This window comes from Scyliorhinus torazame, chromosome 27 (assembly GCF_047496885.1).
Source record: "Scyliorhinus torazame isolate Kashiwa2021f chromosome 27, sScyTor2.1, whole genome shotgun sequence".
NCBI classification, from domain to species: Eukaryota; Metazoa; Chordata; class Chondrichthyes; order Carcharhiniformes; family Scyliorhinidae; genus Scyliorhinus; species Scyliorhinus torazame.
In genome coordinates this window covers 5,806,697-5,821,518 of record NC_092733.1, presented here as the reverse complement: position 1 = coordinate 5,821,518, position 14,822 = coordinate 5,806,697, and the positions used below count along the sequence as shown (strand labels likewise).

Sequence of the window (14,822 nt, the reverse complement as noted above, 5' to 3'; positions counted from 1 at the left end):
ATGAAGTTACTGTGAAAAGCCCCTAGTCGCCACATTCCGGCGCCTGTTCGGGGAGGCCGGTACGGGAATTGAACCCGCGCTGCTGGCCTTGTTCTGCATTACAAGCCAGCTGTTTAACCCACTGTGCTAAACCAGCCCCTTATGGAGGGAGCGAGGGAGTGGAGGAGAGGTTTAGGGAGGCAAGACCAGACTCAGGGCCTGGACCGCTGGTGGGATGAAAGAAATGGAGGTTGCACAAGAGGCTGAAGAAGCGCAGCGTGGAGGGAGCTGGAGGAGATTACAGCTCAATCATCCGGCTGGAAGAATTCCGTACAGGAATACCATACCACACTGTTTTGCAAGGTTTGTTTGGCACAACTGTAAAATGCGTGGTGGTTAGCACTGCTGCCTCACGGTGCCGAGGTCCCGGGTTCAATCCCGGCCCCGGGTCACTGTCCGTGTGGAGTTTGCACATTCTCCCCGTGTCTGCGTGGGTCTCACCCCCACAACCCAAAGATGTGCAGAGTAGGTGGATTGGCCACGCTGAATTGCCCTTCACTGAAAAAAAATAATTGGGTATTCTAAATTTATTTTTAAAAAAGGAATGATCTATTCTTCTTAGCAGAGAGGCCAATAACCAGGGAGAATAGATTTGGAGGCAGAACGATTAGAGGGAAGCTGAAGAAAAAGTGATGGGGGTTTGACAGTGCAAACGGAGACAATTCGACCCATCGAGTCTGCTCTGACCCTCCGAAAGAGCACCTTACCCAGGCCCACTCCCAAGCCCCTTCCCCATAGTCCTACCTAACCTTTTGGACACCAAGGGGCAATTTAGCACGGCCACTCCACCTAACCTGCACGTCTTTGGGCCGTGGGGGGAAAGCGGAGCACCCGGAGGAAACCCAGCACACACGGGGAGAACGTGCGGAGTTTGCACAGTCAGGTTGCAAAGGTTGGAATTGAACCCGGGTCCCTGGCGTGGGAGGCAGCAGTGCCAGCCAGGGTGCCACCGTGCGGCCCCGGGTCCCTGGCGTGGGAGGCAGCAGTGCCAGCCAGGGTGCCACCGTGCGGCCCCGGGTCCCTGGCGTGGGAGGCAGCAGTGCCAGCCAGGGTGCCACCGTGCGGCCCCGGGTCCCTGGCGTGGGAGGCAGCAGTGCCAGCCAGGGTGCCGCCGTGCGGCCCCGGGTCCCTGGCGTGGGAGGTAGCAGTGCCAGCCAGGGTGCCACCGTGCGGCCCCGGGTCCCTGGCGTGGGAGGTAGCAGTGCCAGCCAGGGTGCCACCGTGCGGCCCCGGGTCCCTGGCGTGGGAGGCAGCAGTGCCAGCCAGGGTGCCACCGTGCGGCCCCGGGTCCCTGGCGTGGGAGGTAGCAGTGCCAGCCAGGGTGCCACCGTGCGGCCCCGGGTCCCTGGCGTGGGAGGTAGCAGTGCCAGCCAGGGTGCCACCGTGCGGCCCCGGGTCCCTGGCGTGGGAGGCAGCAGTGCCAGCCAGGGTGCCACCGTGCGGCCCCGGGTCCCTGGCGTGGGAGGTAGCAGTGCCAGCCAGGGTGCCGCCGTGCGGCCCCGGGTCCCTGGCGTGGGAGGTAGCAGTGCCAGCCAGGGTGCCGCCGTGCGGCCCCGGGTCCCTGGCGTGGGAGGTAGCAGTGCCAGCCAGGGTGCCACCGTGCGGCCCCGGGTCCCTGGCGTGGGAGGCAGCACTGCCAGCCAGGGTGCCACCGTGCGGCCATGTTGAAAAGGTAACTGAAGTAATTTACAGATTGGAAAGAGGGGTTTGGTTGGAGAGTTTATTTTCAGCCGGCACGGAGGCATTGGGTTTTACTATCCTCATCCTGTGACTTGGTTCTACAACACAACAACATCTTACATTTACGTAGTGCAAACGATTTAACTAAAAAAAAACTAGAGTGCATTCTGGGTGAGATTGGCGGGGTCGTTCCCAGCACGACCCCGTTATCTAACGGCACTGTTATTTTTCCGAGCCCAAGCGGGAAGCGCCCCACCGAGACTACACTTAGCGGCATTCCCTGCACTGAGGAGCTCTGCTCGGTCAGTGCAGGAGATCGCGGTACCATTTTTAAATGGTGCCCCATCTCTCAAACCCCCCCTCAACATGGCCCCCCCCCACCCCGCATACGGGCAAGGGCACCCCCCCTGGCCTGATCCGGTGCGGAAAACATACCAGCTTGGCACCCTGCCAGTGCCCCTGCCAGCCTGGCAGTGCCACCTGAGAACCCTGGCAGTGCCAGAGTGGCACTCAGCTGGCACTGTCAAGATGCCCAGGTGACACCAGCAGTGCCAGGGTGCCATTGTGGGGACCATTGGTAAACGGCGCCAGGCTGATGTCTCCTTGGCGAGGCTGGTACAGGCCGGGTGGCTGTTCAATCCGGGGGCAGCACGGTTCAGAGAGTTTCTAAACTCACCCAAGTGTGAGAGGCTGGGTCCAGCCCATTGTGGACAGGATTCGGATCACGATGTCTCGCGAGAGCTGGTTAGATGTTGGGAGGTGTAACGACCATGGGGGATTCTGGGAGCGGCCCCCAATTCCGGGGGACACGGCCAGTAAATCGCATCCTGGATCTTTAATGTAAGATGCTTCACAGGAACATTGCAAAACAGAGTATAAAAAAACTAAGACACATAAGGAGGAATTAGATCAGATGACCAAAAACTTGGTCAGAGAGTTTTAAGGAGTGTCTTTAAGGAGGAGAGAGAGGTGGAGCGGTTATAGCAAGCCTGGGGCCTAAACAACTGAACACATGGCCAATGGTGATGGAGTAATTAGGATTGGGAATATAAGAGGGCAGAATGAGAGCAGTGCAGATACCTTAGAGGATTGTGGGGCTGGGAGGGATTACAGAGATAGGGAGGGAGCAAGGCCATGGAGGGATCTGAAAACAAGGATGAGAATTTTAAAATCAAGACGGTGATGGACTGGAATCCTGTGTCGACCAGCAAGCACAGGGCTGATAGGGGAATGGGACTTGATAAGAGTTGAACCATGAGCAGCAGGGGTTTGAATGACCTCTAAGTTCATGGCGGGTAGAATGTGGGAGACCAGCCACGAGGAGTTCAGTCTACAGGTACCAGAGGCCTGGATGAGGGTTTCAGCAGCAGGTGAAACGAGACAGGGTGAAGTCGAAGAATGTTACTGAGGTGGAAATAGGCGTTCTTAGTGATGACACAAATATGAGGTCGGAAGTTCACCTCAGGGTCAAATATGACACCAAGGATGCAAAGAGACTATGACTAGAATTCGTACTGGCTGTCCCTTGCAGTCCTCATGACGCTCTCAGCTTACCACTTCTAACCTTGCACATTGTTGCCTCAAAGCCACACAAGGCACGTGCTCCCAGATTGAGAAGCGCTGACTTACCATCGTATCCCCATCATTATCTGTCACTATCCGAGACATGAGCGAAATATCAGTATTCATCTCTCAAATTTAACAAACTGCAAAAGCAAAGCACAAAAATCCATCACAGCATTTCAGCGATATTTTCACTACAAATTGTTTCTCTCTTTACTACAATCTCACTGATTTTGTGAAGAATTTCTTCTCAGTGAACGCCACTGCAAGGTCAGTATTTTATTGCTCATCTCTAGTTGTTCTGGAGATGGTGGTGGAGAGCTGCCTCTTGAACTGCTGCAGTCTGTGTGGTGGAGGTGCTCACACGGTTAGGGAGGGGGTTCTAGGACTGACCCAGCGGTGACGCAGCTGATAAGGGTCCCAAGAACCTCTCAAAGCTTCCCAGTTCCTCTCAGCAAACACACTGCCCAAAAATTACTTTCCATTTCATTAAAATACAATTAACTCTCACTTACCTTGTTCCTAATAAATCTAATACATCTAATAAATATATTGAGAAAGTTGCACGGTTTAGTGTGAAAAAGTTCAAACAAACTTTCAGTGCTCTGTGCTGTCTTAGCGGATATTGTGAAATGAAGAGATTTTTCAAAATTGACTCTAGGTGTAAATTCCGCAGCCTAGCGGATTGTAAAGCAGTCTGACACATGCTGCCATCTTGTGTGACTCTTCATTGAAATCACGGAAATGTATTTTCTTTAATTTTTAAATATATTTTATTAAAGTTTTTCGATCAAACAAAAATTTCCCATTTTACAACTTTGTAATAATATATACATTGATCGTTTTTTAAATAAATAATATGCTAACTAACGGCAACTGCCAACAACAAAATAAGAAACAACAGAAATAGTAACTTCGTAAAATCGAATATAAATAACTCGTATATAAACACACACATAAAACCCCTGAGGACCCAAATGAGTCCTCCCCCCCCCCCCCCGGGTTGCTGCTGCTACCTTTCCTATTTTCCCTTATCGCTCTGCGAGATAGTCGAGGAACGGTTGCCACCTCCCGGTGAACCCTTGAGCCGAACCTCTTAGTGCATATTTTATCCGCTCCAATTTTATGAACCCTGCCATGTCGTTTATCCAGGCCTCCACGCCCGGGGGTTTAGCTTCCCCACATAAGTAGAATCCTTCGCCGGGCTACTAGGGACGCAAAGGCCAAAACATCGGCCTCTCTCGCCTCCTGCACTCCCGGCTCCTCTGCAACCCCAAATATAGCCAACCCCCAGCCTGGTTTGACCCGGACCCCCACCACCTTTGAAATCACTTTTGCCACACCCACCCAGAACCCATGCAATACCAGACATGACCAAAATATGTGGGTGTGGTTCGCCGGGCTTCCCGCGCATCTCCCGCAGCTATCCTCCACTCCAAAAAATCTACTCAGCCTTGCTCCAGTCATATGCGCCCTGTGTAGAACCTTGAATTGTATCAGGCTGAGCCTGGCACACGAGGACGAAGAGTTTACCCTACTTAGGGCATCTGCCCACAGCCCCTCCTCAATCTCTTCCCCCAGCTCCTCCTCCCATTTTCCCTTCAGTTCCTCTACCATCGTCTCCCTCGTCTCTCATTTCCCTATATATATCTGACACCCTGCCATCACCCATTCATGCCCCCAAAATCACTCTGTCCTGGATCTCTTGCGCCGGGAGCTGCGGAAATTCCCTCACCTGTTGCCTCACAAATGCCCTCACTTGCATATAGCGAAATGCGTTCCCAGGTGGCAGCCCATATTTTTCTGTCAGTGCTCCCAGACTCGCGAACGTCCCGTCTCAGAACAAGTCCTTCAATTTCGCAATTCCTGCTCGCTGCCAAGATTTAAATCCCCCATCTATCCTTCCCGGGACAAACCTATGGTTGTTCCTTATTGGAAATGTATTTTCTAATCTAGAGGAAGGATAACAGCAGAGAGGAGAGGAGCCAAGTCGAATACCTTACAAGATGGCTGTTGAGAATTTGTATTGGTGAGGAAATATCTATGGTATAGAAATCCTTGTAGCCACAGCCTTCAGCTTTCCCAGCAATGCAGGGAACTGGTTTATCATGTGTTGCAGATGGAAAAGGTGGGTTTCCTAGATGGTCCCAGGGTCCATGCAGTACACGGTTTGGCAGCAATCCATACTAACCAGGAAACAACATCTTTCATCCCTGATCTGGGACCAGTTAGTTGGTCGTTGGTCTCAACTCATAACCCACGGTGATCATCATAATTACTCACAATATGGGGGTATCTTCTACTGATTGATAAATTACTTCTCAAAAAGATTACAAGATGGAGGCGCAGTGGTTAGCACTGCTGCCTCACGGCGCCGAGGACCCGGATTCGATCCCGGCCCCGAGTCACTGTCCGTGTCGAGTTTTGCACATTCTCCCTGTGTCTGCGTGGGTCTCACCCCCACAACCCAATGATGTGCAGGGAAGGTGGATTGGCCACGCTAAATTGCCCCTTAATTGAAAAAAAAAGAATTGGGTACTCCAAATTTATTTTTTAAAAACACAAGATAATTACAGGAGAGAATGTCCAATCAGCTCATGTTTTGTCAATGTGGAAGGAACCTTACCCAATCCTGACTGTTCGTTATTTCTTCATCAATTCAGGTTTTTCACCTCCACTGTTCGATCTGGAAATTCACGTCCTTCGGGGTAGAGAAAAACTTTCAAAGTTCGTTTTCTGTTAATCTGAATCTTCCTTCACAGTGTAGTTTGAAGTTATATTCCAGATCTCTCTTTTCTCATATCATTTACATACTTGAACAGAGCATCACTCAGTCATTATTCAAGGCTGCTGCAATTTTTCTCAATACCACTGGCCTCGTGTCTCTTCTCTCAACATCCCCAGTGCTCCAATGTTTCACCATAAATTAGTGAAAGGAACTGGACAGTCCATTCAAGGTTGTACAAAACTGTACAATTTGAGAAAGGTGCCCTCTGGCTTTACATTTTGCTTCAGCATCTTATTTGCATTGGTCGGACAATATGAATTTACTAGACTTGTGTGTATCTTGCTGAAAAGAGAGGCCTGCTGCTGAAGTGTTTCATCTTCCACTTGTCAGGACAAACACAAGAGTACCAAATTTCAAACAATCATGACTATTTATACTGCAGAGGAAGAGGGTGCTGATTGGTAAGTTCACTCTCATTGGCTGAGATACAGCCTTGGACAAAGCAATAGGGAACTATAGGCTCACCAAGCTCCTGGGTAATTCAAAAAAGTTACACAATTTAAACATATTCCTTTTGTTAGCAAAGAACAAGTCAATGAAAATATGTCAATTCTAGCAAGTGTAAATGAGCCACAATACGAGCTCGTATAACTATGCGAATCCCAAAGAGTATACTAGCCGGGGAAGAAATGTTAGTAATAGACAGTAGCGGAGAACCCAATAGTGGACTTTTCAACGAGCACATTGAGGAAATGGAGCACGTTCAACCGTGAATCTGGGTGTGGGCTGGAACATATCAAAGTCTGAAAGGACTTTTAAAAGTTGTGAATGTATCATCTACATATCAGAAATGTGTACAGGATAGGAGGTTGGGGCTCATTCCATCAAAAACACATCTCGGAAACAAATGAAAATATTAGTGAGCTGTGAATCTAGAGAGGATCCCATGGCGACACCATCTGTTTGGGCAAATATGGTGTCATTAAAACTGAACTCGACTGAATGAGTTACTAGGTTCCTAAGTTCAATGAATACAGGTTCAGCAAATGTCGGCGTGTCAATATTCCGAGCCCTGGGAGATGTTTCTGGAGGTTCCGAGCCCTGGGAGATGTTTCTGTGATAGAACAAAGCCACAATAACGTCGATGGCTTCATTCAGTGGCTCATTCTTAAATAAACGTGCAATGTCAAACAAGCACGAAGACAAGGCGTTGTATCGATATGTAGGTCGAATTAGTGTTTGTGTTAGTCTCAAAGGGGAAAGCAACCCATGGTCATCAGGGACCAAGGCAACTTTACTTTACACTCCCTTACATAGAAAACTCACGAAGAACTGGCTGTAATAATTCAGTCAACCATTTGGCCAGTTAATGCTGCACAGAACCGGACATTGATAAAATTGGGAGTAATGGGATATCACTTGTGTACATCTTCGAGAGCCCATATGTGCAAAAGTGAAAGTAATCAGAATCCCCAAGGAATTGAACCCGTGCTGTTGGCCTCGCTCTCCATCACAAACCTGCTGTCCAACTGAGCTAACTGATCTCTATGGACATAATGAACCATGAGGATGAATCCTATTGTATGCATCGCAAAGCAGCTCGTTACTCTTTTTTTTAAATTAAATATATTTTATTAAATCTTTCAAACAAACATTTTTCCGTTTTTACAACTCAACAAGGGATTATACGTTAACTAGTAAAAAACATTATTTAAATAATATAGCGAACTAACAACAAAAACTAAACAGAAAAACAAATAGCAAAAAACACAGAATAGTGCTCCCCCCCTCCCTCCCCCCTGGGTTGCTTCTGCTGTCATTTCTATCTTTTCCTTATCGTTCGGCGAGATAGTCAAGGTACGGTTGCCACCGCCTGGAGAACCCCTGAGCCGATCCTCTCAACGCAAATTTTATTCGTTCCAATCTTATGAACCCTGCCATGTCGTTTATCCAGGCCTCCACGCCCGGGGGTTTCGCTTCCTTCCACATGAGTAGAATCCTACGCCGGGCTACCAGGGACGCAAAGGCCAAAATATAGCACTCCCGGCTCTTCTGCCACCCCAAATATAGCCAACCCCCAGCCTGGCTTGACCCAGACCTTCACCACCTTTGAGATCACCCTTGCCACTCCCCTCCAGTACTCATCCAATGCCGGACACGACCAGAACATGTGTGTGTGGTTCGCCGGGCTTCCCAACACCTCCCGGACCTGTCCTCCACCCCGAAGAACCTGCTCAGTCTTGCTCCCGTCATATGTGCTCTATGTAGAACCCTAAATTGAATCAGGCTAAGCCTGGCACACGAGGACGAGGAATTTACCCTACTTAGGGCATCAGCCCATAGCCCCTCCTCGATCTCTTCCCCAGCTATTCTTCCCATTTTCCCTTCAGCTCCTCTATCATCGCCTCCCCCTCGTCCCTCATCTCCCGGTACATTTCGGACACTTTGCCCTCTCCAACCCATGCCCCCGAAATCACTCTATCTTGGATCCCCTGCGTCGAGAGCTGCGGAAATTCCCTCACCTGTTGCCTCGCAAATGCCCTCACTTGCATATATCGGAAGGCGTTCCCTGGGGGCAACTTATATTTTTCTTCTAGCGCTCCCAGACTTGCAAACGTCCCGTCTATAAACAGGTCCCTCAGCTTCCTAATTCCTGCTCGTTGCCAGCACTGGAACCCCCCATCCATCCTCCCTGGGACAAACCTGTGGTTATTCCTTATCGGGGACCACACCGAGGCACCCGTCACTCCCCTGTGTCGCCTCCACTGCCCCCAGATCCTCAAGGTTGCCACCACCACTGGGTTTGTGGTGTACCTTTTCGGGGAGAACGGCAGCGGCGCCGTCACCAGCGCTTTTAGGCTCGTTCCCTTACAGGACGCCATCTCCAGCTTCTTCCACGCTGCTCCCTCTTCCTCCCTCATCCACTTACAGACCATCGACAAATTGGCGGCCCAATAGTAGTCGCTCAAACTCGGCAGCGCCAGTCCCCCTCTGTCCCTACTGCGCTGCAGGAACCCCCTCTTTACTTTCGGGGTCTTTCCTGTCCACACAAAGCTCGTAATGCTCCTGTCTATTTTTTTTTTAAAAGGCCTTTGTGATCAGAATGGGGAGGCACTGGAACACGAAAAGAAACTGCGGGAGAACCACCATTTTTACCGCCTGCACTCTGCCCGCCAGCGACAGCGGCACCATATCCCACCTCTTAAAGTCCTCCTCCATCTGCTCCACCAGTCGCGTCAGGTTAAGTCTATGCAGGGTTCCCCAGTTCCTCGCCACCTGGATCCCCAGGTATCGGAAGTTCCTTTCCAATCTCCTCAGCGGCAGAGCATCTATCCCCTTTCCCTGTTCCCCGGGGTGCATTACAAAAAGCTCGCTCTTCCCCATATTTAGTTTGTATCCTGAGAACTCTCCAAACTCCCTAAGTATCTGCATTACTTCTGGCATCCCCTCTACCGGGTCCGCAACGTATAGCAGTAGATCATCTGCGTAGAGCGACACTCGGTGCTCCTCTCCCCCTCTAAGCACCCCCCTCCATTTCTTAGAATCCCTCAGCGCTATGGCTAGTGGTTCAATTGCCAACGCGAACAGTAACGGGGACAGTGGACACCCTATGTAGTCGAAAATACCCCGATCTTTGCCGGTTTGTGACTACGCTTGCCACCGGGGCCCCATATAAGAGTCTGACCCATCTAATAAACCCCTCACCGAACCCAAACCTCTCCAGCACCTCCCACAGGTAGTCCCACTCCACCCTATTGAATGCCTTCTCTGCATCCATCGCCTCCACTATCTCTGCCTCCCCCTCCGGTGGGGGCGTCATCATCACCCCCAGCAACCTTCGTACATTAACATTCAGTTGTCTCCCCTTTACAAACCCTGTCTGGTCGTCATGCACCACCCCTGGGACGCAATCTTCTATCCTTGTCGCCATCACTTTTGCAAGCAGTTTGGCATCTACATTTAGGAGTGAGATAGGCCTGTATGACCCGCATTGCAGCGGGTCTTTATCTCGTTTCAGGATTAGCGATATCGTCGCCTCCGACATTGTCGGGGGTAGCATCCCCCTTTCCTTAGCCTCATTAAAGGTTCTCGCCAAGAGCGGGGCCAACAGATCCATATACTTCCCATAGAATTCCACCGGAAACCCGTCTGGTCCTGGGGCCTTCCCTGCCTGCATGTTCCCCAGTCCTTTAATCACCTCATCCACCTAGATTGACGCCCCCAGACCTGCCACCTCCTGCTCCTCCACCCTTGGGAACCTTAGCTGGTCCAGAAAGTGTAACATTCCTTCTTTTCCCCCGGGGGTTGGGACTTATATAGCCTCTCATAAAAGGTCTTGAACACCTCGTTCACTTTCCCTGCCCTCTGCTCCATATTTCCCGCTTCGTCCCTAACTCCCCCGATCTCTCTCGCCGCTATCCTCTTCCGAAGTTGGTGGGCCAACTGCTGGCTCGCCTTTTCCCCATACTCATATTGCATCCCCTGTGCCTTCCTCCACTGTGCCTCTGCCTTTCCCGTGGTCAGCAGATCAAACTCCGTCTGTAGTCTTCGTCTTTCTCTGTATAGCCCTTCGTCTGGGGCCTCCGCATATTTTTTATCCACCCTCAAAATTTCCCCCACTAATCTCTCTCTTTCTTTGCCCTCTTGTTTCCCCTTGTGGGCTCTGATGGAGATCAGCTCTCCTCTAACCACCGCCTTCAGCGCTTCCCATACTACCCCCACCTGAACCTCCCCATCGTCGTTGACCTCCAGGTATCGCTCAATACACCCCCTCACCCTTCCGCAGACCCCCTTGTCCGCCAGTAGTCCCATATCTAGTCGCCAGAGTGGGCGCTGCTCCCTTTCCTCTCCTAGTTCCAGATCCACCCAATGCGGGGCGTGGTCTGAAACGGCTATGGCCGAGTACTCCGTTCCTGCCACTTTCGGGATCAGTGCCCTTCCCAAAACGAAAAAGTCTATCCGTGAGTATACCTTATGGACGTGGGAGATGAAAGAGAATTCTTTAGCCATCGGCCTGGCGAATCTCCACGGATCCACTCGCCCCATTTGTTCCATAAATCCCTGAAGCACCTTGGCCGCTGCCGGCCTTCCACGGTCCTGGATCTGGACTGGTCTAGCCCTGGATCCAGCACTGTGTTAAAATCCCCCCCCCCATAACCAAATTTCCCACCTCCAGGTCCGGGATACGTCCCAGCATTCGCTTCATGAATCCCACGTCATCCCAGTTCGGGGCATATACACTCACCAGCACAACCGCCTCTCCCTGCAGTCTGCCACTCGCCATCACATATCTGCCCCCACTATCCACCACTATATTCTTAGCCTCGAATGATACACGTTTCCCCACCAATATTGCCACCCCTCTGTTTTTCGCGTCCAACCCGGAGTGGAATACCTGTCCCACCCATCCTTTTCTTAGTCTAACCTGATCCGCCACCTTCAGGTGCGTCTCCTGGAGCATGACTACGTCCGCCTTCAGTCTCTTTAAGTGCGCAAACACCCGTGCCCTCTTAATCGGCCCATTTAAGCCTCTCACATTCCACGTGATCAGCCGGATTGGGGGGCCATTCACCCCCCCCCCCCTCGTCGACTAGCCATCCCCTTTTTTAGGCCATCTCCCCATCCAGGTCCCGCGCACCCGTCTGTCCCCCAGGCAGCGCCTTCCCGCCCCGATCACCTCATCTCTTACCAGCTCCCCCTTGCGCTCAGCACCAGCAACCCAGTTAATCCTCCCCCCCTCCCCCGCTAGATCCCCCTCTAGCTTGGTTACTCCCCCCATATTGGTTCCGGAAGTCAGCTATCTCTGGCTGACCTCGGCTTCCCCCGTTCACTCTTTGACCTCCCTGCGTGTGGGGCTCCCTTCCTTCATGCGCCCGTTTTCCCGCTATAATTTCCACAGCGCGGGAAAATACCCGCGCTTTCCTCTCGGCCCCGCCCCCTATGGCGCAGTTCCCTCATTCCCCTTCCCTGTCCCTTTTTCCACCGGCGCCCACATTTCTTCGTGTCCCCCCCATCGGGGGGAGAGAAATTCCCCGTCCAACATTGCTGTACAATAGCCCTCCCCTTTCCCCACTTTACATTCCTGTACCACCACCTCGCTGCTTCTCTCCAAACATCAAACTCTCAAATCTAGTCCAGTTTCTCTTCTTGGATGAATGTCCATGCCTCATCCGCCGTCTCGAAGTAGTGGTGCTTGCCCTGATGCGTGACCCACAATCGCGCCGGCTGCAGCATCCCAAATTTTATTTTCTTCCTATGGAGCACCGCCTTGGCCCGGTTAAAGCTCGCCCTCCTTCTCGCCACCTCCGCACTCCAGTCCTGATACACACGTATCACCGCATTCTCCCATTTGCTACTCCGTGCCTTCTTGGCCCAGCTCAGGACCATCTCTCTGTCCATGTAGCGATGGAACTTCACCACTATTGCTCTTGGTGTTTCACCTGCCTTTGGTCTTCTCACGAGGACCCGGTACGCTCCCTCCACTTCCAGGGGGCCGGTTGGGGCCTCAGCTCCCATTAGCGTGTGGAGCATCGTGCTCACATAAGCCCCAACATCAGCTCCCTCTGCTCCTTCGGGGAGACCTAGAATCCGTAGGTTTTTCCTCCTCGAGCTGTTCCACAAAGATCATAGAATTTACAGTGCAGAAGGAGGCCATTCGGCCCATCGAGTCTGCACCGGCTCTCTGAAAGAGCATCCTACCCAACCGCACATCTCCACCTTATCCCCGTAACCCAGTAACCCCACCCAACACTAAGGGCAATTTTGGACACTAAGGGCAATTTAGCATGGCCAACCCACCTAACCTGCACATCTTTGGACTGTGGGAAGAAACCGGAGCACCCGGAGGAAACCCACGCACACACGGGGAGAACGTGCAGACTCCGCACAGACAGTGACCCAAGCGGGAATCGAACTTGGGACCCTGGAGCTGTGAAGCAATTGTGCTAACCACCATGCTACCGTGCTGCCCTGTTCTCCGGGGCTTCCAGCCTTTCTATGCACCTCTTATGTAGTGCCTCATGTGTCTCCGTTTTTACCACCAGGCCCTGTATCTCATCTTCATTCTCGGCTGCCTTTGCCTTCACTCCACGGAGCTCCATCGCCTGGATCTTTTGTGTTTCCTTCAGTCCCTCGATTGCCAGTAGCATCGGCGCCAGCACCTCTTTCTTGAGCTCCTCCACACATCGTCGGAGAAACTCCTGCTGGTCCGGGCCCCATACCATCTGGGCTCCATCCGCCGCCATCTTGCTTCTCCCTTCTCTTCTCTGCCACTGCTCCAGAGGATCCTTCGCAATCTGGCCACTACCGCCGCTCCTTTCCATACACACCCGGGGGGGCTCCTTCCTTCGTCACCCCACACTGGGTTAGGCCGAAAAAAAATTCCGTTGGGGCTCCCGATAAGAGCCCAAAAGTCCGTTAGAACGGGAGCTGCCGAAACGTGCAGCTTAGCAGTGCATCGCCGCAACCGGAAGTGAGCTTGTTACTCTTAACCATGTTTAAAAAACATTTTGGTAGCTTGCTTTCGAGCAAGACTTGTGCTGCCAAATATGGTGGCAGCTCCATTGGTTACAGATTTGCTCGTGTTATTAAGAATGGTGCACAATTTGTCACGGATTGGTCTCTTTCAAACTCGCCCTTCATCATTTTAGTCCCAGTCATGGAGTATATTTTCTCGTCCTGTGTAACACATAATCTTCATCTGTGTTAAGTGTTATCTGATATGGTTCTGCTTATTTGCACGTATTGTTGAATTGTCCCTTCACAATAACTGAAACTTCTAGTTATTCATAGAATTCATAGAATTTACAGTGCAGAAGGAGGCCATTCGGCCCATCGAGTCTGCACCGGCCCTTGGAACGAGCACCCTACCTAAGCCCACACCTCCAACCCAGTCACCCCACCGAACCTTTTTTTAGAAACTAGTGGCAATTTAGAATGGCCAGTCCATCTAACCTGCACATCTTTGGACTGTGGGAGGAAACAGAAACCCACGCACACACGGGGAGAACGTGCAGACTCCGCACAGACAGTGACCCAAGTGGGAATCGAACCTGGGACCCTGGAGCTGTGAAGCAACTGTGCTAACCACTGTGCTACCATGTTGCTATTGTTTTGATACAATATACAAACTTCACAAATTTGCAATGTGTTCATGAGAAGTGGAAAGACTTGTGCTTCAAATGGAAATCCCCAGAACTTGCTACATGACACTCACTCCTCTACCATCTGGACAATAACATCTTTAATAGATACCTGCTATTCTCCATGGCTGGAAACAGTCACAAAGCTCTAAGCTCCTCCCTCCTCTTAGACTGTGGCCCGCAATGACCCTGAGTCCTGGGCAGCATCCGACCCAGCCCTTGCCCTGCTCAACTCCGGGTGAGGAACTTTCCAGTCCCTGCCGCCCCCCCCCCCCCCCCCCCCCCCCATCTCCCAGGGCTCGGATCTCCCAGAAACATCTCCCAGGGCTGGGATCTTCCAGAAACATCTCCCAGGGCTGGGATCTCCCAGAAACATCTCCCAGGGCTGGGATCTCCCAGAAACATCTCCCAGGGCTGGGATCTCCCAGAAACATCTCCCAGGGCTGGGATCTCCCAGAAACATCTCCCAGGGCTGGGATCTCCCAGAAACATCTCCCAGGGCTGGGATCTTCCAGAAACATCTCCCAGGGCTGGGATCTTCCAGAAACATCTCCCAGGGCTGGGATCTTCCAGAAACATCTCCCAGGGCTGGGATCTTCCAGAAACATCTCCCAGGGCTGGGATCTTCCAGAAACATCTCCCAGGGCTGGGATCTTCCAGAAACATCTCCC

At 51.7% G+C, this 14,822-nt stretch overlaps 1 protein-coding gene across 5 annotated transcripts in view; it reads right to left on the bottom strand.

The window, feature by feature from the left end:
* The window catches only part of LOC140403151 (coiled-coil domain-containing protein 159-like), an 87,767-nt gene that overhangs the window by 61,095 nt on the left and 11,850 nt on the right, over positions 1–14,822 (bottom strand). For 2 of the 5 annotated variants that reach the window (XM_072490838.1, XM_072490839.1), the window contains exon 2: positions 3,349–3,425. The exons of 2 other annotated variants lie outside the window; for them this stretch is intronic. In XM_072490838.1, the coding sequence (XP_072346939.1) occupies positions 3,349–3,408 (60 nt within the window). In that variant the 5' untranslated portion in view covers positions 3,409–3,425. Of the gene's footprint in view, positions 1–3,348; positions 3,426–5,908; positions 5,984–14,822 lie in introns of all 5 variants that reach the window. One more of the 5 variants, XM_072490837.1, reaches the window with a different exon arrangement.